Consider the following 27323-nt stretch of genomic DNA (forward strand, 5'->3'; position numbering starts at 1 on the left):
CCTTACTTTAATTGGTTCTTATGCAAAGGGAGTTAATTTAAAGCTAAGGTTTCCTACAGTCAAGTTGTGAATTTAACTGGTGTGACCCAGAGTAAGTTAATTTAAATCAATTGAGTTAAAGTGCTAGGTGCCGTGAATTCCAATTTAGCAATTACGGTTGGCTTCTAGGGCTTTTTGCATGCCAAAGTTTGGGCAGTTGGTATTGGACTTGCCTTCCTAAAATAATTGGTTAGCTGCGTGGTTAACTCCAAACTCAACTTCACAATAGTCCATCAAATATTAAAAGCTTCCCTAAACATAATAACAACAACCATCCATTTTCAGTCCATTGAATTAGCAATTGAGCATTTCTGGAAAGAGAAATGGCATACTTTTGTGGCGTGCATAAGTGTGCATAAGAAAGTATTACTCATTTATGATGAGAATAGGATTTATTTCTTTTGAACCTCGCATGGTTCCTCCTTGGCAGCCAGTGCAATGGTTTCAGCAGGGCTAGAACTCAGGACCCGCTGCCTTGAGGGACATCTAAGAGCAGTTGGGCAGGGAAAGGTCTCCCTTGGGAGGTGGTGGACTCTCCGTCCTTGGAGGTTTCTGAGCAGAGATCGGACGGCCATCTGCCATGCATCCTTTAGCTGAGATTCCTGCATTGCTGGGGGTTGTAATAATAATAATAATAATAATAATAATAATAATAATAATAATAAATTATTTATACCCTGCGCATCTGGCTGGGTTTCCCCAGCCACTCTGGGCGGCTTCCAATCAAACACTAAAATACAATAACCTATTAAACATTAAAAGCTTCCCTAAACAGGGCTGCCTGTTTAGGGAACTAGACCCGGCCCCCTCTTGCTTCAGGCTGGACTAGATGACCCTGGGATCCCCTCCTATCTCTCCACTCCTGAATTCTAGGAAGAGCTTCCTTGCCTCCTGCAAAGCCCTTTTCCCTGCAAGCTCTTCCTCTGGTTTCTGGCCAAGGGAGGGAGATCTCAGAGTCCAGCCAAGAGCCTCACCCCCAAAAGGATATCTGGGCATTAGCGTAGCCGGGGGGGGGGCAGCTGCCCCCCTAAATGCATAAAAAATAATAATAATCTGAGGATCTGCCAAGCGAGAGAGGGCTGAGCTGGAGGGGGTCGGCTTGGCAAGGGTTAAAGGGAAGTGAGCTGCCTTCCTAGAGAGGCCAGGAAGCAAGGGGGGCAGGTCCTCCAGAGCCAAGGCCCCTCCCTCCCCAGTTCTTTCCTGCTTTGGGGTCTCTCCTGCAAGGGCCGAATCGCAGCCCCCTCCTGGGATCTGGTGAGTCCATAGCTGTCAACTTTCAGATTTGAAAATAAGGGATCAGCAGCCTCACCTATCTACCAATCCGGGATAGCAGCAGGAAACAGCGGGAAACGGCGCTGCAATAAGGGAATTTCCCGCAAAAAAGGGAAGGTTGACAGCTAAGGGTGAGTCTCCTCTCTCTCCCCCCAGAGGGTGCAGTGGGGAGACGGGGGGGGGGTCTCAGGGCTGCAGCAAGGGAGGGGGCCTGGGGGGCCTGATCTGCTCTTGCAGGGGGGGGGGACCCCAAGTCAGGGAGGAGAGGGTCCTGCCAGGGAGGGGCCAGGTCTGCCACGCTCTCCTTCCTGCAGATCAGAGGATCCCTGACTCCCACGAAATCTCCCTTCTTTAAACAAAGGAGTCCCTGGGACTTTAACTCTGTGTGACGTCGCTCAGCCTCATTGCACAACAGAGGAAACATGTGCAAATGGTTTTCCAAAGCTGGAGGAGGAGGTGAGCACTAGCCCCCCACCACGGGGAGGAAGGAAGGAAAAGTAGGAAAGAGAGGCCAAGAATAAATAGAGGGATCCCAGCCCATAGTCTGGCTGCTGCATTGCAAACCAGTTTGTGTTAAGCTATCTAATAGAACAACAACAAAAAATCAAGGGAGATGTCTTTGGCCCCGCCCACTTGGCCCTCAGGGGGTTGGCCAGATACATTCCTGGCCCTCAGAAGAGAGAAAAAGAGATCTCACCCCACGAATCTGTCTGGACAGCTGCAGAGATTGCAGAAAAGGAGACAGAAGCAGGGAGTGGAGGTGGGGTGAGGGTGGGGGGAGCAACTCCCGAGGACCCCCAGGTCAGGACCCCCACTAGAGAAAAGCATCCATTTATCACAAGATACAAATGACTCCCTTGTCATTCGGTTCTGGCTTCATGCATTGACTGGAAGGATGGAGAAACCAGGATGATTAATCTGACAGAAATCCCTTCCGTTGCCTCCACATTCTGCATTGCTTGAAGGCTAGAGACTTATTTCTTCTCCTCTTCCTCCTCCTCTTTCTTTTCAAAAAGATATCTCATGGTCTGGGATGCGGCGCACTTCAGCCCTGGTTCCCAACAAGACTCATCCATGCTTGCTCAGGGAACCATTTCCCCCCCTGTCCTACAAATTCTATAACAGAACAATGTATTTGCTTTGTAGGATTTGCTGTAGCTTCTCATTTAGATGGACAGAACTTGGCATAAGACAAAGGGTTCCTTCTGATCTTTCAGAGGCTTCCTGAGAGCACAGATGGATGAGCAAGACTCAGCTGGCCCCAAAGCAGGAAGAGGCCATGCCAACCAAACTGGGAGCAGTGGGGGGTTTTGGGAAAACTCGGTGCAGAAGATCCATGGTGAGGAGGACACCCTCCGCTCAGAGGTGCAGAGCCAGCAGGTGAGGCAGTTCTGCTGCCAGGAGGCCAAAGGACCCCGAGAGGTTTGCAGCCGACTCTACCACCTTGACCATCAGTGGCTGAAACCAGAAAGGCACACGAAAGCTGAGATGCTGGACCTGGTGATCTTGGAGCAGTTCCTGGCTGTCCTTCCCCTGGAGATGGAGAGCTGGGTGAGGGACTGTGGAGCGGAGACCAGTTCGCAGGCGGTGGCCTTGGCCGAAGGTTTCCTCCTGAGTCAGGCAGAGGAGAGAAAGCAGGCAGAGAGAAAGCAGGTGAGAGAGACTTTCCTCTGGATACTCCCAAGGAGTTCCAAACAGGACAGAAAACATCCCATAATGGTCTGCTGATGGCCCATCCTTTTTCTGGGAAAGAATCGATCGAATGAGATCTCGCACCCTTCAAGTCTTTGTCATTCTCTTTCTAGTATTTCTTCCCATTCTCTGTTTTGAATCCTTGTTTCTTTTTCAGGGAAAGGATCTCTTTGCAGAAATGGACCTGGATTCCTGTGAGGCAGAGAGGCCTCCGTTGGACACCAGAGAGAGGCCACTGGGTAAGGAGGAAGGTGGTTTTTCTCCACTGGTCTCATTCTCTTGGTTTTCCAACTCATCTGAGGATTCCTTTCATCTTGTTTTGGGGGGAGACAGTTGGGAACAAGGGTCCAGAAGAGGGGAGATGTATTTCTGCACAAACAAACATATGAAATGGGCAGAAACCTCCAAATACTCTCAGTAGGTAAGTCCTTCTCAAAGGCCCATCTGTAGTTAGAGATGCCCTGTTTCACCTGTGAGAGAAGCAGGCACTCCTGGCTTCCTGTTTACGTTTTTTCTCTTGCAGGTGGCAGAAGGATGCCGGCAAGACCTCCTGATCCGCCTTTTCATGGGGGCAGAAGGGAAGCAGCGGCTGTGGAACCAGATCAGGTCAGGGGAAGCTGCCTTGTGGCGACAGAGGCCGAGGGATGGAGCAATGTCATGGACTGGTTGGGCACAGAGGAATGGTGGGAGGAAGCAGCTGGGGAACCAGGAAGGGAAGATGGCTGAGAGCCCAAGAAGTAGAGGTAGAAGAAGGATGGGCGGTCAGAGGGGCAAGAGGGAGAAGCCTGGGAAGAGGAGATGTCAGAAGCCGAAGAAGTAACAGGGTTTAGTGAGCTGGGAGATTCTGTGGCAGAATGCAGTGCAGAATCAGAGGCAGAAGAGGAAGGAGGCAAGTGGGAGAGGAAGGTCGAGAGGCTGAGGTGAGTCAGGATAAGGAGGAGCCACCGGTGGCTCCCTCTCCTTTTGCCAGAAGCCACCCTCCCTGCTTGTCTCTCAGAGCCAGGAGACCCCCTGCAGTGCAGGAATCTCTACTAGATCATCCAAGACAGATGGCCATCCAAAAGAGGCTTATTTTATTTCTAGATTGATAACTGAATGCAAAAATTGGTTTCTAAGCAGTGGAGAAATGAGAACAAAAAGCAGCCTGGATTCGCCTAACCAGCCCCATCGGCTGCAAAATGGGGCCTGCCCCCCCATTCCTCCCCCTCTCCATGTCCCCATGGATCCCTTGAATTTGGCTCTAGGGCATAGGGAGGGGAGGAGAAAGTGGATCCTTCCATTGGGGAAACTGGAATGCTTGCCTACGTAGAATGACTTGAATAACACAAGGTGGAGTACAACCTGTTTGCACAAAAATGAATACGCATAATTAAAACATAATTAAAAGACGGATACCCATAATTAAAAGGCAGAATAAAATAAGCATCCATAAATAAAATGTGCAGCAAAGCAATCCTATTGAAACAACACCACAATTTACAGGATGGAAACCACAGAGCATTGTGTAGCAGATCATATTTCTGCTGTCTCAGAGGACATTTCCCTTTTTCTTTTAGGGTCCAGTGTGCTTTGAAGATGTTGCTGTTCGTTTCACGGACGAGGAGTGGGCGTTGCTGGATCCTGACCAGAGAGCTCTGCATAAGGACGTCATGGAGGAGAATCGTGGGATCGTGGCCTCTCTTGGTAAGGCTCCCTGTGCGATCGTCATATATGCCTGGAAATTCCAAAAATACCTCTATGCACCAACCTCATAAATTTTCACAGAGCTCAACAGCGCCCCCTATAACACCCCCACAATAAACAGTAACTTACAGTTTTTTCTTTGAACAATCTTCCTCAAATTATCCCTTTTTCTACCATGATTGGGCTGGTCTGAACTGCCCAGGCCATCTTAAATGTCAGCTTCAGAATTGTTAGGAAAGATAAGTAGCTTCAGGTTTTCTGTTTTTGTTTTTGCTCCTGTCAGTCTTGGGTTGACCAAAGAGACGACTGACATTGGAGATGGAGGGGATGCCATGACTGGGCCAAACAAAATCCATGCCAGAGAAGAGCTAGACTTATTGAATTTCAGGTAGAAGTAGCAGTGGTGATGATGATGATGATGATGATGATACAGTGGTACCTCGGTTTACAAACTTTCCGGAACAGGACTGTTCTTAAATCAAGGTACCACTGTAGTAATAATAATAATTTATATTTATACCCTGCCCATCTGGCTGGGTTGCCCCAGGCACTCTGGGCAGCTTCCAACACACATATAATCATGAAACATAAATAATAATAATCTGATCCCATATAAAGAAAACATTAACTTTAAAATGAACAACTTCTCCTAGTGGCCGAAATTGTGGAAACCTTTTGTGAAAAGTGTATTTCTGAGGTTTGATGGCTCATAACACCACTTTTGTGTGGAGTAATACCATAAAATTATATAGCAATGGAAAGATAATTTAATGAAGAATGTAATGCGATGACTTTTATGAAGGAGTATTTATTAGAACAGCAGTCATAAAGAAAAAACGTGAAACCTTTGGTAACCATTGGTAACCTTTAGCTTTAATTATGGCCTTACAACGCCTTCCCATGAAGTGAACCAAGTTTTTAGTTCTGCAGCTGTAAAAATGTGAAACCAAGACTGAATTATTGCCTCTGTTAATTGGGCTTTATTGCTGGGTTGCTTCTGACTAACAAGTTTCTTTAGTCGGCTCCATAGATTTCTGATTGGGTTAAAGTGTGGGCTATTCGCAGGCCATTCCAGGAGTGGAATATCATTATCTTGAAAGCACCTTTTGCACCAGCAGCAACACGACATAGAGCTGAATCCTGTTGAAAATATATAAATGCTTCAGTATCTGGGAAAAGATCACCTGCGGAACACTTCAGTTTGGGCCCACGTATTTCGTTTATGCATTTTTCCGCATTTATATTCCCATTAATGACGCAAATTCTGCCCACACCTTTTGCTGCCATACAACCCCAGATCATCACACTGTCTGGGTGTTTCACAGTCAGTGTAATGCAAGTAGGATGTAAATCTTCTCTGATTCTTCTCCAATTAAAGAAACTTGCATATTTCGTACCATCACTACCAAGCAAGGTAGTGTCCCATTGTTCCACTGTCCAGTTAACATGGGTTTAATCTTTTCAACCTATGCTTGAGAGATAACAATGGCTTTTTCCTTAGAATTCTAACATTTAGACCAGTCCTTGCACTCAACTTCCCATTACATTGCGCCATGTCATCTTGTATACACCCAGATTATTTTCTTCTGTCTTGTAGGCAAAGTCTCTCCACTCGTCCATCGTCACTTGCCTTTGTACACCTTTCCCTGCCTTAACAAGTCTGATTTTGTAGTGACTAAGTCTCCTTATACCTCTTCAAAAATATAGAAAGGCCAACTTTGGTTAAGTTTTCCCCAATCTCTCTTCTACTAATTTCTTCATAACTGTAGCCTTGTTCACTTAATAGTAAAATCTTACATCACTTTCTGGGGACCATTCAACTCTTTGTGCCATTTCTATAATTTTATTATGTTTTACACCCTCACTAAATGAAAGAACACAAAAAACCAAGCTACTTGATAGCAATCACATAACACACTGACAAAAGTCAACCTAAGCAAGTTGTGCTTCCTTTTTCTGGTTATTTGGCTATAACATTTGATTAAATACAGGTAATTGAACAAACTTTGTTGGATTGCATTCTTGATTGCATTCTTGATCAAATTATCTTTCCATTGATATATAATTTTATGACATTACTCCAAATGAAGTGGTGTTATAAGCCATCAAACCTCTGAAATACACTTTTTTCCAAAAATCGTCCACAATTTTCACCCCTACTTTATATAAACAAAGCAACATTCAACAGCTCATCCGAATCTCATATTAAACAAACAACATAGGTAATGAACACACACGCAACTCCCTTCAGTTCTTCTCCATTTGTTCCTGAGGCTCTAATCCCTTTTTGTCTCCGATGCAGATTGTGATGAATTGGAAATTGAGAACAAAGGTGACCACGAAAAAATCCCCAGAGAGGAGAAACCACAAAAAAAAATGGAGTGTGGAGAAAGCTGCAGTCAGAGCTCCAATTCCACTTCCCATCAACAAAATCTCATTGGAAAGATACTCTATCAGTGCATGGAATGTGGAAAGAGCTTCACTCATAGCTCCTCTCTCACTTGCCATCAAAGAATTCATACAGGGAAGAAACCCTATCAGTGTGTGGAATGTGGAAAGAGATTCAGTCAGAGCTCCGATCTCACTTCCCATCAAAGAATCCATACAGGGGAGAAACCCTATCAGTGCGTGGAATGTGGAAAGAGCTTCAGTCACAGGGCCAATCTCACTTCCCATCAAAGAATTCATACAGGGGAGAAACCCTATCAGTGTGTGGAATGTGGAAAGAGCTTCACTCGTAGCTCCTCTCTCACTTCCCATCACAGAATTCATACAGGGGAGAACCCCTATCAGTGTGTGGAATGTGGAAAGAGCTTCACATGTAGCTCCTCTCTCACTTACCATCACAGAATTCATACAGGGGAGAAACCCTATCAGTGTGTGGAATGTGGAAAGAGCTTCACATGTAGCTCCTCTCTCACTTCCCATCAAAGAATTCATACAGGGGAGAAACTCTATCAGTGTGCGGAATGTGGAAAAAGCTTCATTAAAAACTCCGATCTCACTTCCCATCAAAGGATTCATACAGGGGAGAAACCCTATCAGTGTGTGGAATGTGGAAAGAGCTTCACTGTTAGCTCTAAACTCACTTACCATCACAGAATTCATACAGGGGAGAAACCCTATCAGTGTGTGGAATGTGGAAAGAGCTTCACTGATGGCTCCTCTCTCACTTCCCATCACAGAATTCATACAGGGGAGAAACCCTATCAGTGTGTGGAATGTGGAAAGAGCTTCAGGAAGAGCTGCACTCTCACTTCCCATCACAGAATTCATACAGGGGAGAAACCCTATCAGTGTGTGGAATGTGGAAAGAGCTTCAGGAAGAGCTGCAGTCTCACTTCCCATCAAAGAATTCATACAGGGGAGAAACCGTATCAGTGTTTGGAATGTGGAAAGAGCTTCACTGATAGCTCCTCTCTCACTTGCCATCAAAGAATTCATACAGGGGAGAAACCCTATCAGTGTGTGGAATGTGGAAAGAGCTTCAGTCAGAGCTCCTCTCTCACTTCCCATCACAGAATTCATACAGGGGAGAAACCCCATTAGTGTGTGGAATGTGGAAAGAGTTTCAGGAAGAGCTCCTCTCTCACTTCCCATCAAAGAATCCGTACAAAGGTCAGAAAAACCATTATACAGCTTTAGGAGCCAGGCAAATCCACACCTTTTTAACCAGGCCTTTTTCTTATTGACATCTAATGCTATTTTAACATGTGATGTTTTGTGTTTTTATGTTGTGTTTTTATGTTCCAAGCATCCTGAGACGTGTGGGTGTAGGGAATACAGCCACTCTTAAATTCCTAGGGGTCTTTGCCCCCCCATAAAATATTTGAGCAGCCACACCCTAGGATTTCTTTGTGTTTTTTTCAAATGCAACCTTTTATTCTTCCGCTACTTGCCATACAATTTTGCTTTAAATTTGCCCTTTTAAGACATTTTAAAAACCGCACAAAGGTCATGAGAAAAACAAAATACAAGAAAATACAAATGTGGACAGGTCCCAACGCAAAAGTTGCTTTAAAGGAGGCTTTCCCAAACTTGGGTCCCCTGCAGCTCCCGGGACTTCAGTTTCCATCATCCCTCCCCATTGGTCCTGCTAGCTAGGGATGATGGGAGGTGTAGTCCAAAACCAGCTTTCTGCACCATCTAGAGTACCCACACAATTTTGGCTTCTATTGGCAACACACATAGGAGAACAAATGAAAGACAAACTTGGAAAGGGCCATACCAAATGGACATCTGGTGTGAAGAGGTCACTATCCGCACTGCTGAACAATGCCACAGGTAGAGGAGATGGAAGGCTAGAAGTGTTCTCCGGGGCAAGGGGAGCTGCTGGGAAATTGAGCTACCGGCTCAAAATATTACTTTTTTAAAAAGTCGCTGCCATTATAGACCTTGCCATTCAAATGGTGTGCATGCATCATGTGACTGATAGTGCAAGGTGGCCCTTACCTGGCCCCTCACCAATATTTTATTCAAGTCGGCACCACTGGGTCGGGCGGTTTACAAATTAAATAAATAGATAAATCGCCTCCCTTTGCACATGTTCCAGCTTGTCTATATCCTCATTTATCCTTTTTAAAATTTATCTGAAGATTTTACAATATAAACATACAGGATGAAAGCATGGCTTTCTCAAAAACAAGCCAAGCCAGAGAAATCTCTCCTTTTCTTTTCTTTTTTTGGATGGAGTTATAAACTTTGTTGAACAGTGGACTGCTGTGGAAATTGTGTATTTTGATTTCAGTAAGGCTTTTGACAAAGTCCTCTGTGATATTTATGTGAGGATGCTGGTAAAATGAGACTGAATGAGGTAACTGTTAGGTGGATTTGACGGACCGAACCCAAAGAAGACTCCTTCATGGGTCCTCTTCATCCTGGGGAAAAGTGACCAGAGGGGTGCTGCAGGGTTCTGTCCTGGGCCCGTTGTTGTTCAACGTCTTGATAAGTGACTTGGATGAAGGAAATGAGGGGATGCTCATCACATTTGCAGACGAGACCAAACGGATCATAATGGCATCCTCTCTCTTCTTCAGCAACAGACAGGGAGACAAAGAACAGTGCAAAAGCACAGCAGAGCGGAAGAGATAAGACTGACTTCCGTTCTTACACTTCCCAATCCTAGGAAAGTAAACAGGGACATGTGACATACAAGCCACATATTCAACAACGGGAGGAGTGAATTGCTAACACACCACACATGATTGCAGGTGATATAAGGAAAAAACCTGCTCCTTTTTCCTTATGGGGTACCCAAGAGCCCATATACAGTCCTTTTGTACGTTCTCTATCGGTAGGAGAAAATAACAGAGACCAACCAGAGAATATTAAGAAGCAAAGCAGCTAGTAAGCCTGTTCTTTATTAACTGTTGCAACAGGGTGCTGACCCTGAGCCCTGCATGTAAGCCCTTATATAGATATGTAAGCCCTTATATATGCATGTAAGCCCTTATATATTTTTAATTGCCCGCCCTGGAGTCCAAGACCACCCCCAGAAACATCATACATACATCACAGAAAAGGCAGTCTACAACAGAAATCTGAGTGCATAGTTTTTACCTTGTCTGCCAGGTTACCTGTTAATGGCCACTTGACTAGATTACCTGGGGAGGCTGGCCATTCTTTTGTAATGATAATACTTAATTCCTGAGCCAGGTCACAGGCTCACCCTATTCACACCTTAAATGTGCCCTTAAGGCAGGATTTGTGAGGACAGAGACAATGGGGAGGTTTCTGCATTTCCTTTTACCTTGTAGAGAAATATTTGAGGTGACTGAAAGAGTGAAAGAGTCAAAATGGCTTTAGGACTTTTCCTGTGGGTTTTGGACATGTGGTTTATATATTAATATATGTGTTTGCTTGGTACATTTAGATTTATATTTACTAAAAAAATTCATAACAATTCCCCCCTTTATTTTTTTCTAAAATATTGTTGCCCCACAAATAATAACCTGGTATGTTGCAAGTGGATCCCTTCGTTTAAATCTTAAGAGGCTTGCATGTCAGGCCTCTTAAAGCTGTTTGCAGATGTAGCAGTGCACATAGCTGGACATAGGATATCACATAAAAAATAACACATGTTGCATTTTGTTCCTAAATTACTTGTGGCATTCTAGCACTTTGGGAGAAACATTCTCAATAGTGGTCTCTGCTTTACACTTAGCGGGAAGGTCAAATAATGAGTGAAAAATGCAGTTTGTTTTGTTTCTGCCTTTTTTGTGTGTTCCCAGGTGTCAAAGCTAGCTTTCCTCTGGTCTCACACCTCCGTCATATCACAGCAGCAACAATTCCTGGTGAATCCCTGTAGGGCTTTCATATTGACCATGTCACCTTGTAGTGGCACAGGTTTGGACATTTCTTGAGAGAGATGTCTGTGCCTTGGCCTTTCTATGGTATTTTTATTATTATAGGCTCTGGTCTTCCACTCTAGGGAAGTTGCTCAGTTGTTCCTAAGGGACCAAAAAGCTAATTGCAGCCTGGATACAATTGTCCAATTCAAACGGAGTCCAATTAGAATTTATATAGCCCCATGGCTCGCCGACGTGGAGTTCCGGCCCCACCTGGTGGTGGCGGTCGGCCTGGGCCTTGTACGCATCCTTGGCCTGGCGCAGTTGCTCCATCAATAGTTGGTGCTGAGACTGGAGCTCCTGGAGCCAATCTGTCACCCTCGGGACTGCAGATGCTTGCAGCACATCCGGGAACAAACGAGGATGGTAACCGTCCATGGCCTGAAACAGGGTCTGCTGGGTGGAGGCGTTCAACGTATTGTTGTAAGCAAACTCCTCCAATGCCAAGTGGTCGACCCAGTCTGGAGGTACTCCAGGTTCCGGTGGTCAGTTCTCACATCCACCAGGTGTCTTGCCCCCTCAAGATGATGGCTCCAGACCTCAAAGGTCACCTTGATGGCCAGTAGTTCCCGCTCCCACACGGTATAGTTACACTCTGCCAGAAGAAGCTGGCAGGAATAGTAGGCGCAGAGTAACAGCAGCGCATCAGGTCCGTGCTGCTGGGACAAGACGGCACCGAGAGCCGTACTGGAGGCGTCGGTCTCCACCACGAAGGGACGAGAGGGATTAGGATGAGATTTCACCCCTCCCATATCCAAGAATCTGCTGGTGTTCTCTGCTGATTCTCCAGAGAGGAGGGGCGGTTTCTGCTCTCTACTTATTCCGCTCCAGCCTAACATCAAAGTGTCAGTCAGTATCGGAGAGAGGGAGAGAGACTGAGTGTTAGAGAGAGATCGTGTGTATAGATAAGGTTGCTGCTAAGAGCAGCTGTAGACACACTGGGCCAGGGATTTTGGTCATAATATACAATTTGAGGATTGGGAAAAATTATGGAAAGAAAACTTAAAATTCACTGCATGTACGACGTTAAAGGAAAATGTGATGAAAATGTTCTATAGATGGTATATAACACCAGTAAAATTGGCAAAAATGTTTAAGATGTCTAATAAGTGTTGGAAATGTAAAGAAAAAGAAGGAACGTTTTACCATATGTGGTGAGATTGTAAGCAAGTTAAAAGTTTCTGGGAGATGATATATAACGAGTTGAAAAAGATGTTAAAGTATACATTTGTAAAGAAACCAGAAGCTTTTCTTTTAGGGATTACAGGAAACGAGATAAGAAGAAAAGACTGCAAACTCTTTCAATATGCTGTTACAGCTGCAAGGATTCTACTGGCCCAGAAATGGAAACAAGAGGAAATACCGACGATAGAAGATTGGAGATCAAAACTGACGGACTATGCAGAATTGGACAAGCTAACTGGGAAAATCAGATATCTTAAAGACCAAAAGTTCATCGAAGACTGGGGGAAATTTGTAGAATATCTGAAAAATATATGCGATGTGCAAACAACGTTAGTGGGATTTAAAGAAGCATTGTGAAATTTAATAGGTATTGTCAAAAACAATAGATGTGGGAGGGAAGACTAAAGACAATACTAAAGGAGAAGGAATGCGTAATTAAGAGGTACAGATGGATGATTGTCAGAGAAGCTGAAGGAAGTCCAAAAAAAGAGAATTTGTTTGTTAAAAATTGGAGAAAATTGTATATTTGTGTTGTAAAATTATATATATATATATATATATATATATATATATATATATAGCAGCTGTAGACACTCAGTGCAGTTCAGCATTTTCATTTAGACCTCATTTAGCTCTGTATATAGTTGTGTATTATAGTTGTAGATAGAATAAAGAAGATATTCTACAGAGCTGCTCTCCGAGTCGTTTATGCTCTGCTATACTCTGCTATACTCTGCTGTGCAACGACTGTCTTCTAGAAGTGAATCCGGTGCTCACAACTCTAAGCTGTGAGTCCACAGCACTTTGACCAGTTCCTGTGCAGAAGGTGGTCTCTGGAAGTGCTACCCCAGCTCGCCTGGCCCAGTCGGGGCTGAAGTGGATGAGTCCAGTTGGTGGCACTGGCTCAAGGGCGATGCTGACATAGGATGCTATAAAAGTGGCGCCCCCTGGAGACAGGATTTCAACCCCTGAAACGCCACCTCTGCCTCCTTGTCCCAGGAGAATGGTGTCTTGGGGCACAGCAGTCGGGTTAACGGGGTGGCGGGATGAGCATAGTCCACAATGAAGGTCCAGTAATAGTTGGCGAACCCCAGGAACCGCTGTAGGTCCTTGCGGTTCTGGGGTGCTGCCCATTCCCGAAATGCTGCCACCTTCCCGGGATCCATCTGCACCCCATCAGTGAAGAGCTGGTGACCAAGGAAGTCCACTGACCGCTGGTGGAACTTTCACTTGCTGAGCTTAGCATACAGGCATTGCTCCCGCAAGCGCTGCAACATGGACCGGACATGACCCTCGTGGCGAGCTGGGTCATGGGAGTAAATCAGAATGTCATCTAGGTACACCACCACGTACTTGTCTAGCAAGTCCTGGAACACGTGGTTGATGTACTGTTGGAACAGGGAAGGTGCATTGCACAACCCGAAATGAATTACCAGGTATTTGAACTGCCCATACCGGGTCCCAAATGCTGTCTTCCACTCATCCCTGGATCGGATCCGAATCAAATTGTAGGCCCCCCGAAGGTCCATCTTGGTGAACATCTGCACCCCTTGCACCCGTTCCAGCAACTCTGCAATAAGGGGCAAGGGATACCGGGCTGGGATGGTAATCTTATTCAGGGCCCGGTAATCATGGCAGGGACAAAGCTCCCTACACTTCTTAACGAAGAGAACTGGAGCGGCAGTGGGTGTGGTAGAGGGCCGAATGAACCTGCACTCCAGGTTCTTGCGAAGGAAGTCCTGCAAGGCTTAGTGCTCTGGCTCCGTAAGAGAGTATAGGCAGCTCACAGGCAGGGGCACCCCGGGCTGGAGGTCTATGCCGCAGTCGAAAGACCAATGAGGCGGCAGCTGGTCTGCCCCCTGTTCCTCAAACACTTCTTGGTAGTCCTGGTAAAAAGCGGGGAGCGTTTACGCAGCTTCCCCTGTGGGGGCGGCTGCTAGCATCCCGAGCATGGGGACACGGGTCTGGGAAGCGCACAGTCTGATTGACCCAGTCGATCTGAACATTGTGAGATTCCAGCCAGTCCATCCCGAGCACCAGGGGAAACCGGGGCATGGTGGCAATGTCCAAGGTGCGCACCTCCCGGTGCTGCTGGTGACACAGGACCAAGGGCTGAGTCTCCTGAGTAACGGCCCCCGAGCGCAGGAGCCGTCCGTCAATTGCCTCCACCTGTACCGGTTCTGGCTTGTCCTGGTGTGGCACCTGATGACAGGCGGCAAAGGCAGAGTCCATATAGGAGCGGGTTGCCCCTGAATCTACCAGAGTGTGGGTGAGAATCCAGGGCCCGCCAGGGGAATATAGACGCACCAGAACTATGAGGTGTTGCAATTCCACCGGTGAGGGCCCATCATGAAGTGTTTGGGACCCCAGGTAGCCTGGGCCATCGGCTACTGGGGTTGGCCATTTCCCTGTGGCCGGCGTTTTCTCGGGACAGGATTGGGCATAGTGTCCACTCCCGCCGCAGTAGAGACACAGGTTTGCCTCCAGACGCCGAGTCTTCTCCAAGGGGGAGAGGCGAGGCCGCGCTGCCCCAAGCTGCATTGGCTCCTCCAGCGACTTCGCTGTGGCCGTGGAACTGCTGGGAAGGACTGGAGCCGGGAGTGCTGGCCGCTCTGAGCCTGGAGACGGTCCTCCAACCGATCGTCTTATCTGCAGGCTCCGTTGAATGAGGGTGTCCAGCGTGGCGGGGCGATCCATCATGGCCAGCTGGTCCAGTATCTCATCTGAAAGCCCCTCGAGATACTGGTCCTGAAGGTTGCAGTCATTCCAGGACAAGTCCTGTGCAAACAACCAAAATTCTGGGGCGTAGGCGGCCACTGTGGACTTGTCCTGTTTCAACCTCCGAATCGCCCGATTGGCTTGACTCCCCTTCTGAGGGTTGCCGAACGTGGTTTCCAGATGGTTGCAAAACCCAGTATAGTCTGTCAGCAAGGGAGAGTCTTGCTGGAGCAGCGGCAATGCCCACTTGGCCGCCCGGTCCTTCAGCAAGCTGTTCAGGAAGTGCACCTTGGTGCGGCCACCGGGGAAATTCCGGGATCGCCCCTGAATATACAGCTTGGCTTGGGCAAGAAACATGGGAAAGCTGGCCGGGGACCCATTGAATTTCTCTGGTAGGGCCACTGGGTACTTGCCAGAAGCTGGGGCGTCAGCTCCAGGAGCTGGTAACGTGTCCAAACGCTGCTGAAGCGCTGTAACTGCATTGCTTAGCTGCTGAACGGTGTGGGTCAAAACCTGGTTTTCCTGAGCCAATGCCATCAGTGCAACCGCCTGGTCAGCCATGGCTTCTGGTTCCTCCCGAACGCACCCCAACGAAGGGGGAGTGCGGATGTGGCGGGAGCAAACTGTGCTGGTCCCGTGGGTTACCCGAGAGGCTAGGTCTAAGTCCACTCCGTGCTCAAAGGTGCAACGTGGAGGCAGTCCGTAGTAGCTGAAGCTGGGTGCAGGGCAGGGAGTTGGGTGAAGTCAGGAACAGGCTTGCAAGCAGGGAGCCAGGGCGGGTCAGGAGCTCAGGCAGGAACTAGCAACCAACAATGTTGCTCCCGCAACTTGGGACTGGGGCTTTCCGGCTTTTATCCTCCCTGAGGCATAGGGCGGCCCCGATCCTCTGATGACTCGCCTCTCTAACCCTGACCCTCTGCAGCTCAGGAGAGGCTGGATCTTCCTCCAGCAGCTGATCTTCATCCAGCAGCTGAAAGGCAAAAGTCAGGCTGTCAGTTCCTCACAAAGGGAGGGCTTCTCCACTTTTGAGAGGGCAGAGTGGGGGGCAAGGAGGGCAGGTCTGAGTACCTGCTCTGGTTCTCTCCAATGCTCACCTCTGGGGGAGAGATGTGCAACCGCAGCACATCTGCAAAGAGAAGGACATGGGGACAGGTGAGTCCGTCCCTGAGCACCTGGCAAGGCTATTCCAAGAGTTTTCTCCTGGATTCCAAGTCCTACTGCAGGGGAGGAGGGACATCCCAAGCCTTGGGGGCCAATCCTGGCCTCCTTCAACCAGAATGTGGCTGCCCAGGCCAGGGGTAAGCAAACTAAGGCCTGGGGATGGGATGTGGCCCAATCGTCTTCTCAATCTTGCCTGCAGATGATTCGGGAATCAGCATGTTTTTACATGAGTAGAATGTGTCCTTTTATTTAAAATACATCTCTGGGTTATTTGTGGGGTATAGGAATTGGTTCCCCCCCCAAAAAAAAATATGGTCTGACCCCCCCCATGGTCTGAGGGACGGTGGACTGACTCACGGCTGAAAAAGGTTGCTGCCCCCTGCCCCAGGCTAACAAGATGGTCAATATCCGGTTCCACTCCACCCTTTTAAAATTTAAATAACAAAATGGATCCCAACTTTCAGAGCATGTAAACCACATGAGTGAAAAGACCCCTGTGCCACTTACAGAAATAGGACTATACTTCCTTCTACCACTTTTAAAGTAAACGTCTACGTAATGAAACCGAATCGACCAAAGTCTGCCTTCCTCCACTAACCTGAACTTCGCTCTTCAAGCCAAAAGACAACACTTCCCCGTCCCCGGGCGAAACCCCCTGGCCTTCCATTGGTAGGGCTGCCACCACGCTAGTGGCGTTTACATCAGCTCGGCATGGGGACTGACTGAGCGGGCAGCGAGATGCTTTCAGCCTCGGACACTTGGCGGGTTCTGAAATGGCCGTGCAGGCCAGATTAACGACCCTGGCGGGCTGGATTTGGCCCAGGGAACATAGATAGAGGACCCCTGGCCTACACTGACTGGCAGCAGCTCCCCAGAGTTTCAGGCACGGATTTCGTCCGGCCGTTGCAGGAGATGTCAGGGGCTGACCCTGGGACATTCTGCATGCCAAGCAGATGCTCCAGGGCTCCCCATATTTCCCTGCACTTTCAACGTTATGCTATTAGCAACCGTGGAGATTCCACCTCCCTCTTTCGTAAGGAGAAAACTCACCTGATCAATAGTAGTAATAATAATAATAATAATAATAATTTATACCCCACCCATCTGGCTGGGTTCCCCAGCCACTCTGGGCGGCTTCCAACAAAATATTAAAATACAATTGTCCATCAAATATTAAAAGCTTCCCTAAACATAATAACAACAACCATCCATTTTCAGTCCTTTGAATTAGCAATTAAGCATTTCTGCAAAGGGAAATGGCATACTTTTGTTGCGTGCATAAGAAAGTATTACTCATTTATGATGAAAATGGGATTTATTTATTTTGAACTTTGCTGGGTTCCTCCTCGGCAGCCAGTGTGATTCTTTCAGCAGGGCTAGAACTCAGGACCCGCTGCCTTGAGGGACATCTAAGAGCAGTTGGGCAGGGAAAGATCTCCCTTGGGAGGTGGTGGACTCTCCTTCCTTGGAGGTCTCTAAGCAGAGATCGGACGACCATCTGCCATGGATGCTTTAGCTGAGATCCCTGGGGGTTGGACTAGATGACCCTGGGATCCCCTCCTATCTCTCCACTCCTGAATTCTAGGAGGAGCTTCCTTGCCTCCTGCAAAGCCCTTTTCCCTGCAAGCTCTTCCTCTGGTTTCTGGCCAAGGGAGGGAGATGCTCAGAGTCCAGCCAAGAGCCTCACCCCCAAAAGGATATCTGGGCATGGGCCTAGCCAGGGGGGCAGCTGCCCCCCAAAATCCATAAGAAATAATAAAAATCTATTGGAGGGCTGAGCGAGGGAGGACTCGACTTTGCAAGGGTTAAAGGGAAGTGAGCTGCCTTCCTAGAGAGGCCAGGAAGCAAGGGGGGGCGAGGTCCTCCAGAGCCAAGGCCCCTCCCTCCCCAGTCCTGTCCTTGCTTTGGGGTCTCTCCTGCAAGGGCTGCCTCGCTGTCCCCTCCTGGGATCTGGTGAGTCTCCTCTCTCTCCCCCCAGAGGGTGCAGTGGGGGGACGGGGGGGGGGTGGGGTGGGCAGGGCTGCAGCAGGGGAGGAGGCTGGGGGGGGGGCCTGATCTGCTCCTGCAGGGGGGGGACCCCAAGTCAGGGAGGAGAGGGTCCTGCCAGGGAGGGGCCAGGTCTGCCACGCTCTCCTTCCTGCAGATCAGAGGATCCCTGACTCCCACGAAATCTCCCTTCTTTAAACAAAGGAGTCCCTGGGACTTTAACTCTGTGTGACATCGCTCAGCCTCATTGCACAACCGAGGAAACATGTGCAAATGGTTTTCCAAAGCTGGACGAGGAGGTGGACTAGCCCCCCCCCAAAAAAAAAACGGGCAGGAAGGAAGGAAAAGTAGGAAAGAGAGACCAGGAATAAAGAGACGGATCCCAGCCCCTAGTCTGGCTGCTGCATTGCAAACCAGTTTCCCAGTGTCTCCCAGGGCAGCTCCCCACGGAGGCCACTGCAGCAATCCCCTCGCACCCAGAGCAGGGCATCCCAGGACCACATCCTCTCTGTCCCAAAGGGATTGTTGCTGGCAAAGCAGCCGGAAATGGGCGCTGCTACTCACTGAGCCTCCAGGGACCTTGGCATCAATGGCTGTGTGTGTGTTAAGCTATCTAACAGATTAATACTACTACTACTTTTAATAAATTACACACCTAAATTAAAAGGAGATGTCTTTGGCCCTGCCCATACCTGGCCCTCAGAGCAAATAAAAAGGGAGCCCACCCCAGGTGTCTGTCTGGAGAGCGGCAGAGAGTCCAAGTGCAAGAAAAGGAGACAGAAGCAGGGGAGTGGGGGTGGGGGGAGCAACTCCTGAGGACCCCCAGGTGAGGACCCCCACTAGAGCCAAGCATCCATTTATCACGAGATACAAATGACTCCCTTGTCAGTCACTTCTGACTTCATGCATTGACTGGAAGGCAGCAGAAACCAGGATGATTAATCTGACAGAAATCCCTTCAGTTGCCTCCACATTCTGCATTGCTTGAAGGCTAGAGACTTATTTCTTCTCCTCTTCCTCCTCCTCTTTCTTTTCAGAAAGATAGCTCATGGTCTGGGATCTGGTGCAGTCCAGCCCTGGTTCCCAGCAAGACTCATCCATGCTTGCTCATTTCTTTTCCTGTCCTACAGATTCTGTAACAGAACAATGTATTTGCTTTGTAGGATTTCCTAGAGCTTTTCACCTCGACAGACAGAACTTGGCAGAAGACCAAAGGGTTCCTTCCAATCTCTCAGAGGCTTCCTGAGAGCACAGATGGATGAGCAAGACTCAGCTGGTCCTGGAACAGGAAGAGGCCATGCCAGCCAAACTGGGAGCAGTGGGGGATTCTGGGAAAACTCTGTGCAGAAGATCCATGGTGAGGTGGACACCCTCCACTCAGAGGTGCAGAGCCAGCAGTTGAGGCAGTTCTGCTGCCAGGAGGCCAAAGGACCCCGAGAGGTTTGCAGCCGACTCTACCACCTTGACCATCAGTGGCTGAAGCCAGAAAGGCACACGAAAGCTGAGATGCTGGACCTGGTGATCTTGGAGCAGTTCCTGGCTGTCCTTCCCCTGGAGATGGAGAGCTGGGTGAGGGACTGTGGAGCGGAGACCAGTTCCCAGGCGGTGGCCCTGGCCGAAGGTTTCCTCCTGAGTCAGGCAGAGGAGAGAAAGCAGGTGAGATAAAGTGCGAGATTGGCTCCATTATTATCAAATAATGGAGGCATAGAAATTGGACAAAAAAGTTGGTTTCCAGGTGGAAAAATCAGAATTGGAAACAGAATTGTTAGATCCAAAAACCAAGAATTTGTTAAGAATGTATAACTTGCTGTTGAAATGGAACACTCAGGATGAAACGGTGAAATCAGCTATGATTAAATGGGCACAAGATGTAGGACATAACATAATGATGGCTGACTGGGAACGGTTATGGACCACAGGTATGAAATTTACGGCATGTAATGCCCTAAGAGAAAATTTAATGAAAATGATTAATAGGTAGTACATGACACCAGTTAAGCTTGAAAAAATCTACCATTTGCCCGATAATAAATGTTGGAAATGTAATGAGACTGAAGGTACATTCTTTCACCTTTGGTGGACGTGCCCAAGGATTAAGGCATTCTGGGAGATGATTTATAATGAAATGAAAAAGGTATTTAAATACACCTTCCTGAAGAAACCAGAGGCCTTTCTCCTGGGCATGGTCGGCCAATTGGTGTTAAAGAAGGATAGAACTTTTTTTATGTACGCAACAACAGCAGCAAGAATACTCATTGCAAAGTATTGGAAGACACAAGATTTACCCACCCGGGAAGAATGGCAGATGAAGTTGGTGGACTATATGGAATTGGCGGAAATGACTGGCAGAATCCGAGACCAGGGAGAAGAGTCGTTGGAAGAAGACTGGAAAAAGTTTAAAGACTATTTACAGAAATACTGTAAAATTAATGAATGTTAGAAAAATGTTGGAATGAAGTTATATGGTTTTAGTAGAAATGTTATAAGGAATTAAGTATAAATAGATTAATAGAGCATTAAAGGGAAAAATAAGGTTAGAATGTGTTAAGACAATTATAGGATAGAAAACAGAGGAAGATGGAAAGGAATTGCTGAAACAATTAATAGAAGTGGAATACAAAAAGGGAGGTGTGAGGAGGTCGTGGAAATTAGTGAAAGAAAGATAAGATATTGAAATTGGACTGTGTTTTAAATGGTTTTTGTTTTGTTTTGTTAGTTGTATGTTAGTGTTTTGCAGTGTTTTTTTTTTTGTATTGTATTGTATGTTTTTTCTTTTTTGGTTTTCTGTAGTGTTGTGTTCAATTTGTTGGAAAACTAATAAATATTATTATTTTTTTTAAAAAGGGGGAGAAAGCAGGTGAGAGAGACTTTCCTCTGGATACTCCCAAGGGGCTCCAAACAGGACAGAAAACATCCCATAATGGTCTGCTGATGGCCCATCCATTTTCTGGGAAGGCATCCATGAAATGAGATCTCGTACCCTTCAAGTCTTTGTCATTCTCTTTCTAGTATTTCTTCCCATTCTCTGTTTTGAATCCATGTTTCTTTCTCAGGGAAAGGATCTCTTTGCAGAAATGGACCTGGATTCCTGTGAGGCAGAGAGGCCTCCGTTGGACACCAGAGAGAGGCCACTGGGTAAGGAGGAAGGTGGTTTTTCTCCGTTTGGTCTCGTTCTGTTGGTTTTCCAATTCATCTGAGGGTTCTTTTCACCTTGTTTTCGGGAGAGACAGTTGGGAACAAGGGTCCAGAGGAGGGGAGATGTATTTTTGCACAACAAACATAAAATGAGCACAAACCTCCAAATGCTTTCAGCAGGTAAGGCTTTCTCAAAGGCCCATCTGTAGTTAGAGATGCCCTGTTTCACCTGTGAGAGATACAGGCACTCCTGGTGTCCTTTTTACATTTTTTCTCTTGCAGGTGGCAGAAGGATGCCAGCAAGACTTCCTGATCCATCTTTTCATGGGGGCAGAAGGGAAGCAGCAGCTGTGGAACCAGATCAGGTCAGGGGAAGCTGCCTTGTGGGGACAGAGGCCAAGGGATGGAGCAATGTAATGGACTGGTTGGGCACAGAGGAGTGGTGGGAGGAAGCAGCTGGGGAACCAGGAAGGGAAGATGGCTCAGAGCCCAAGAAGTGGAGGTGGAAGAAGGATGGGCGGTCAGAGGGGAAAGAGAGAGAAGCCTGGGAAGAGGAGGTGTCAGAAGCTGAAGGGGTTACAGGGCTTAGTGAGCTGGGAGACTCTGTGGCAGAATGCAGTGCAGAATCAGAGGCAGAAGAGGAATGAGGCAAGTGGGAGAGGAAGGTCGAGAGGCTGAGGTGAGTCAGGAGAAGGAGGAGCCACCGGTGGCTCCCTCTCCTTTTGCCAGAAGCCACCCTCCCTGCTTGTCTCTCAGACCCAGGAGACCCCCTGCATTGCAGGAATCTCTGCTAGATCATCCAAGACAGATGGCCATCCAAAAGAGGCTTATTTTATTTCTAGATTGATCACTGAATGCAAAAATTGGTTTCTAAGCAGTGGACAAATGAGAACAAATAGTGGCCTGGATTCACCTAACCAGCCCCATCTACTGCAAAATGGGGCTTGCTCCACATTCCTCCCCCTCTCCATGCCCCCATGACCCCCTTGGATTTGACTCTAGGGCATTGGGAGGGAACCTTCCCAGAACGGCTCACAAGGAGATGAGAAAGTGGATCCTTCCATTGGGGAAACTGGAATGCTTGCGTAGGCAGAATGACTTGAATAACACAAGGTGGAGTACAACTTATTTGCGCAGAAACGAATACCCATAATTAAAATGCAGATTAAAATAAGCATCCATAATTAAAATGTGCAGCAAAGCAATCGTATTAAAACAACACCGCAATGTACAGGAAGGAAACAACAGAGCATTGTGGAGCAGATCATATTTCTGCTGTCTCAGAGGACATTTCCCTTTTTCTTTTAGGGTCCAGTGTGCTTTGAAGATGTCGCTGTTCGTTTCACGGACGAGGAGTGGGCGTTGCTGGATCCTGACCAGAGAGCTCTGCATAAGGACGTCATGGAGGAGAATCGTGGGATCGTGGCCTCTCTTGGTAAGGCTCCCTGTGGGATTTTCCTGTCTGCCTGGAAATTCAAAACATACCTCTATGGGACCAACAACATATATTTTCACGGAGCTCAACCGTGGCCCCTATATCACCTGGGAACTTAACACCCGACAATAAACAGTAAATTACAGTTTTTTCTTTGAACAATCTTCCTCAAATTATTCCTTTTTCTACCATGATTGTGTTAGGATATTGATGTTCCGTTCCACCTAAACAGATGTGTGGAGCTATTGTATGTCACATGTCTGTTTACATTCCAGCACAGCTTGCTGGGAACTTCCGTTTGTGTATAGCTTTTGCCTCATGCTTCCTGCTCTTAGACATGAAGGAGAGCAGACATGTTTTTCTTTGTCTTGATCTATGCTGAATAAACTGCTTGTAAATATGCTTTACATATGCCTGTGTCCGCCCTTCTGTCGTGAAGAGTTAATTACTCTGCTGATTAGAGGGTGCTCCAGCTTCTGAAGAGTTCTGAAGCTGCGGGTCACTGTTTGATGCTGTTCCGCGGACCGGAGTTTGCCCGGTTACCGGCCGGTGGGCTGGAGCCAGCTGGGGGCCTGCCAAATGCCCCCGTTTCCCTTGGACGCATCCCAACAGATTGGGCTGGTCTGAACTTCAGAGGCCATCTTAATGTTAGTTTTTATTGTTCAGCTCTGGCTCATCTTGCCTTGAGCCCAGCAGAGTAAAATCCCAGAGTCCGCAAACGAAAGGATGAAGTGAGAGCTGTGTGAGAGCTACAGGAGTGAGTCAGACGCTGGAATGCAGGAAGCATTCTCTGCCTAATTTAAAGATACTGGAAGAGAAGGTGGGGGCTTCTGTGCTGGGGAAGGGGGAGGAGCTCAGTCTGGGCAACTCCATCTTGTGGGGAGGACGATGAGTAGAGGAGCTCCGTCCAAGTTTGTTGTTTTAGCAATAAATCTGAAATTATTAACAGCCAGAGTCGTCTCACGTTTATGGGAAAGACCAAGCCATAACAAGGAATGACATTGGAGATGGAGGGGATGCCATGACTGGGCCAAACAAAATCCATCCCAGAGAAGAGCTAGGCTTATGGAATCTAAGGTAGTAGTAGCAGTGATGATGATGATGATGATGATGATGACACAATGGCACCTCGGTTTACAAACTTAATCTTTTCCGGAACAGGACTGTTCTTAAATCAAGGTACCACTGTAGTAATAATAAAAAAATTTATTTCTACCCTGCCCATCTGGTTGGGTTGCCCCACCTACTCTGGGCAGCTTCCAACACAGATATAATCATGAAACATAAATAGCACTAATCTGATTCCATATAAAAAGAACATTAATTTTAAAATGAACAACTTCTACTAGTAGCCAAAATTTTGGAAACCTTTTGTGAAAAGTGTATTTCTGAGGTTTGATGGCTCATAACACCACTTTTGTGTGGAGTAATACCATAAAATTATATAGCAACGGAAAGATAATTTAATGAAGAAAGTAATGCAATGACTTTTTTGAAGGAGTATTTATTGGAACAGCAGTCATAAAGTGAAAACGTGAAACCTTTGGTAACCATTGGTAACCTTTAGCTTTAATTACGGCCTTACAACGCCTTCCCATGAAGTTTTTAGTTCTGCAGCTCTAATAATGTGAAACGAAGACTGAATTATTGCCTCTGTTAATTGGGCTTTATTGCTGGGTTGCCTTTGATTAACAAGTTTCTTTAGTTGGCCCCATAGATTTCCGATTGGGTTAAAGTTTGAGCTATTCCCAGGACATTCCGGCAGTGGAATAGGATTATCTTGAATGCACCTTTTGCACACAGCAGCAACATGACATAGAGCTGAATCCTGTTGAAAATATATAAATGCTCCGGTATCTGGGAAAAGATCACCTGCGGAACACTTCAGTTTGGGCTAAAGTATTTCGTTTTATGTATTTTGGGGCATTTACATTCCCATTAATGACACAAATTCTGCCCACACCTTTTGCTGCCATACAACCCCAGATCATCACACTATCTGGGTGTTTCATGGTCAGTGTAATGCACGTAGGATGTAAATCTTCTCTGATTCTTCTCCTCGCGTATTTCATGCCATCACTACCAAGAAAGGAAATATGGGTCTCATCCCTCCAAATAACACTGTCCCATTGTTCCACTGTACAGTTAACATGGGTTTCATCTTTTCAACCTTTGTTTGAGAGATAACAATGGCTTTTTCCTTAGAACTCTAACATTTAGACCAGTCCTTGCACTCAACTTCACATTACATGGCTCCATGTCCTCTTGTATACACCCAGATGATTATTTTCTGTCATATAGGCACAGTCTCTCCACTCGTCCATCGTCACTTGCCTTTGTGCACCTTTCCCTGCCTTAACAAGTCTGATTTTGTAGTGACTGAGCCTCCTTATACCTCTTCCAAAATATAGAAATGCCAGCTTTGCTTATGTTTTCCCCAATCTCTCTTCTAATTTCTTCTTAACTGTAGCCTTGTTCACTTAATAGTACAATCTTACATTGCTTTCTGGGTGACCAGTCAACGTTTTGTGCTATTTCTATAATTTTATTATGTTTTACAACGTAAGCAAATTGTGCTTCATTTTTCTGGTTATTTGGCTATAATGTTTGATAGAATACGGTATAATTAAACAAACTTTGTTGAATTGCATTCTTGATAAAATTATCTTTCCATTGATATATAATTTTATATTATTACTCCAAAAGAAGCGGTGTTTTGAGCCATCAAACCTCTGAAATACACTTTTCTCCAAAAGGCTTCTGCAATTTTGACCACTACTGTATATCAAACAAAGCAACATTCAACGACACATCAGAATCTCATAATAAATATGTTGGTTAATGACAAACAACACATGTAATGAACACACACCCAACTCCCTTCAGTTCTTCTCCATTTGTTCCTGAGGCTCTAATCCCTTTTTGTCTCCATTGCAGATTGTGATGAATTGGAAATCGAGAACAAAGGTGACCACGACAAAATCCCCAGAGAGGAGAAGCCACACAAAAATTTAGAGTGTGGAGAAAGCTGCAGTCAGAGCTCCCATTCCACTTCCCATCAACAAAATGTCATTGGAAAGAAACTCTATCAGTGCATGGAATGTGGAAAGAGCTTCCGTCAGAGCTCCCATCTCATTTCCCATCAAAGAATTCATACAGGAAAGAAACCGTATCAGTGTGTAGAATGTGGAAAGAGCTTCACTGATAGCTCCAGTTTCACTAGGCATCAGAGACTTCACACAGGGGAGAAACCCTATCAGTGCGTGGAATGTGGAAAGAGCTTCAGTCAGAAATCCCATCTCACTTACCATCAAAGAATTCATACAGGGGAGAAACCCTATCAGTGTGTGGAATGTGGAAAGAGCTTCAGGAAGAGCTCCCATCTCACCTCCCATCAAAGAATTCATACAGGGGAGAAACCCTATCAGTGTGTGGAATGTGGAAAGAGCTTCACATGTAGCTCCTCTCTCACTTCCCATAAAAGGATTCATAAAGGGGAGAAACCATATCAGTGTGTGGAATGTGGAAAGAGCTTCAATCACAGCCACAGTCTCACTTTCCATCAAAGAATTCATACAGGGGAAAACCCCTATCAGTGTGTGGAATGTGGAAAAAGCTTCACTCATAGCACCTCTCTCACCTCCCATCAAAGAATTCATACAGGTGAGAAACCCTATCAGTGTGTGGAATGTGGAAAGAGCTTCGCATGTAGCTCCTCTCTCACTTCCCATAAAAGGATTCATAAAGGGGAGAAACCATATCAGTGTGTGGAATGTGGAAAGAGCTTCAGTCACAGCCACAGTCTCACTTTCCATCAAAGAATTCATACAGGGGAAAAACCCTATCAGTGTGTGGAATGTGGAAAGAGCTTCACTGATGGCTCCTCTCTCACTTCCCATCACAGAATTCATACAGGGGAGAAACCCTATCAGTGTGTGGAATGTGGAAAGAGCTTCACATGTAGCTCCTCTCTCACCTCCCATCAAAGAATTCATACAGGGGAGAAACCCTATCAGTGTGTGGAATGTGGAAAGAGCTTCACTCATAGCTCCTCTCTCACCTCCCATCAAAGAATTCATACAGGGGAGAAACCCTATCAATGTGTGGAATGTGGAAAGAGCTTCAGTAAGTGCTCCTATCTCACTTACCATCAAAGAATTCATACAGGGGAGAAACCCTATCAGTGTGTGGAATGTGGAAAAACCTTCAGTCAGAGCTCCCATCTCACTTCCCATCAAAGAATGCACACAGGGGCGAAACCCTATCAGTGCATGGAATGTGGAAAGAGCTTCACTGATAGCTCCTCTCTCACCTCCCATCAAAGAATTCATACAGGGGAGAAACCATATCAGTGCTTTGAATGTGGAAAGAGCTTCAGTAAGAGCTCCAATCTCACTTCCCATCAAAGAATTCACTCAGGGGAGAAACCATATCAGTGTGTGGAATGTGGAAAAACCTTCAGTCAGAGCTCCCATCTCACTTCCCATCAAAGAATACATACAGTGGAGAAACCCTATCAGGGGGGACTTCCGGGGTGGCGCCATCGGTAATGGCGGATTCCCTCTAACTTGGAGGGAACTGGCTCTATGGAAATCGGGTCTGTACCGCTACGGCGCAGCGGGGACCCTTCAAAAATCACAGGCGGGTGAAGCCTGTGACCGTGGGACTCG

At 46.7% G+C, this 27323-nt stretch overlaps 2 protein-coding genes across 4 annotated transcripts; both read left to right on the forward strand.

The window, feature by feature from the left end:
• Positions 1-1235: 1235 nt before the first annotated feature.
• On the forward strand, positions 1236-9402 carry LOC308475150 (uncharacterized protein). The gene is made up of 6 exons (XM_081002106.1): positions 1236-1293; positions 2458-2964; positions 3161-3254; positions 3527-3609; positions 4560-4686; positions 6989-9402. Exons 2-6 carry the CDS (start codon positions 2548-2550, stop codon positions 8233-8235), a joined length of 1968 nt encoding a protein of 655 aa, XP_080858232.1. The 5' UTR covers positions 1236-1293; positions 2458-2547; the 3' UTR covers positions 8236-9402.
• Positions 1288-27323, forward strand: LOC308475102 (uncharacterized protein). Of its 3 annotated transcripts, none has more exons than XM_081002006.1 (6): positions 1288-1442; positions 19247-19739; positions 21137-21218; positions 21501-21583; positions 22527-22653; positions 25591-27323. In XM_081002006.1, the coding sequence occupies exons 2-6, from the start codon at positions 19338-19340 to the stop codon at positions 27201-27203; spliced, it is 2307 nt and encodes a 768-aa protein (XP_080858132.1). In that variant the 5' UTR covers positions 1288-1442; positions 19247-19337; the 3' UTR covers positions 27204-27323. The 3 variants fall into 3 exon arrangements, with proteins under 3 accessions (XP_080858132.1, XP_080858131.1, XP_080858133.1); XM_081002005.1 differs by lacking the exon at positions 1288-1442 and adding an exon at positions 17661-18050 and having other exon boundaries at positions 21137-21230; XM_081002007.1 differs by lacking the exons at positions 1288-1442; positions 19247-19739; positions 21137-21218; positions 21501-21583 and adding an exon at positions 17661-18050.

This window comes from Podarcis pityusensis (genome assembly GCF_964106645.2).
Source record: "Podarcis pityusensis genome assembly, chromosome: 4".
In the NCBI taxonomy this organism is placed as follows: domain Eukaryota; kingdom Metazoa; phylum Chordata; class Lepidosauria; order Squamata; family Lacertidae; genus Podarcis; species Podarcis pityusensis.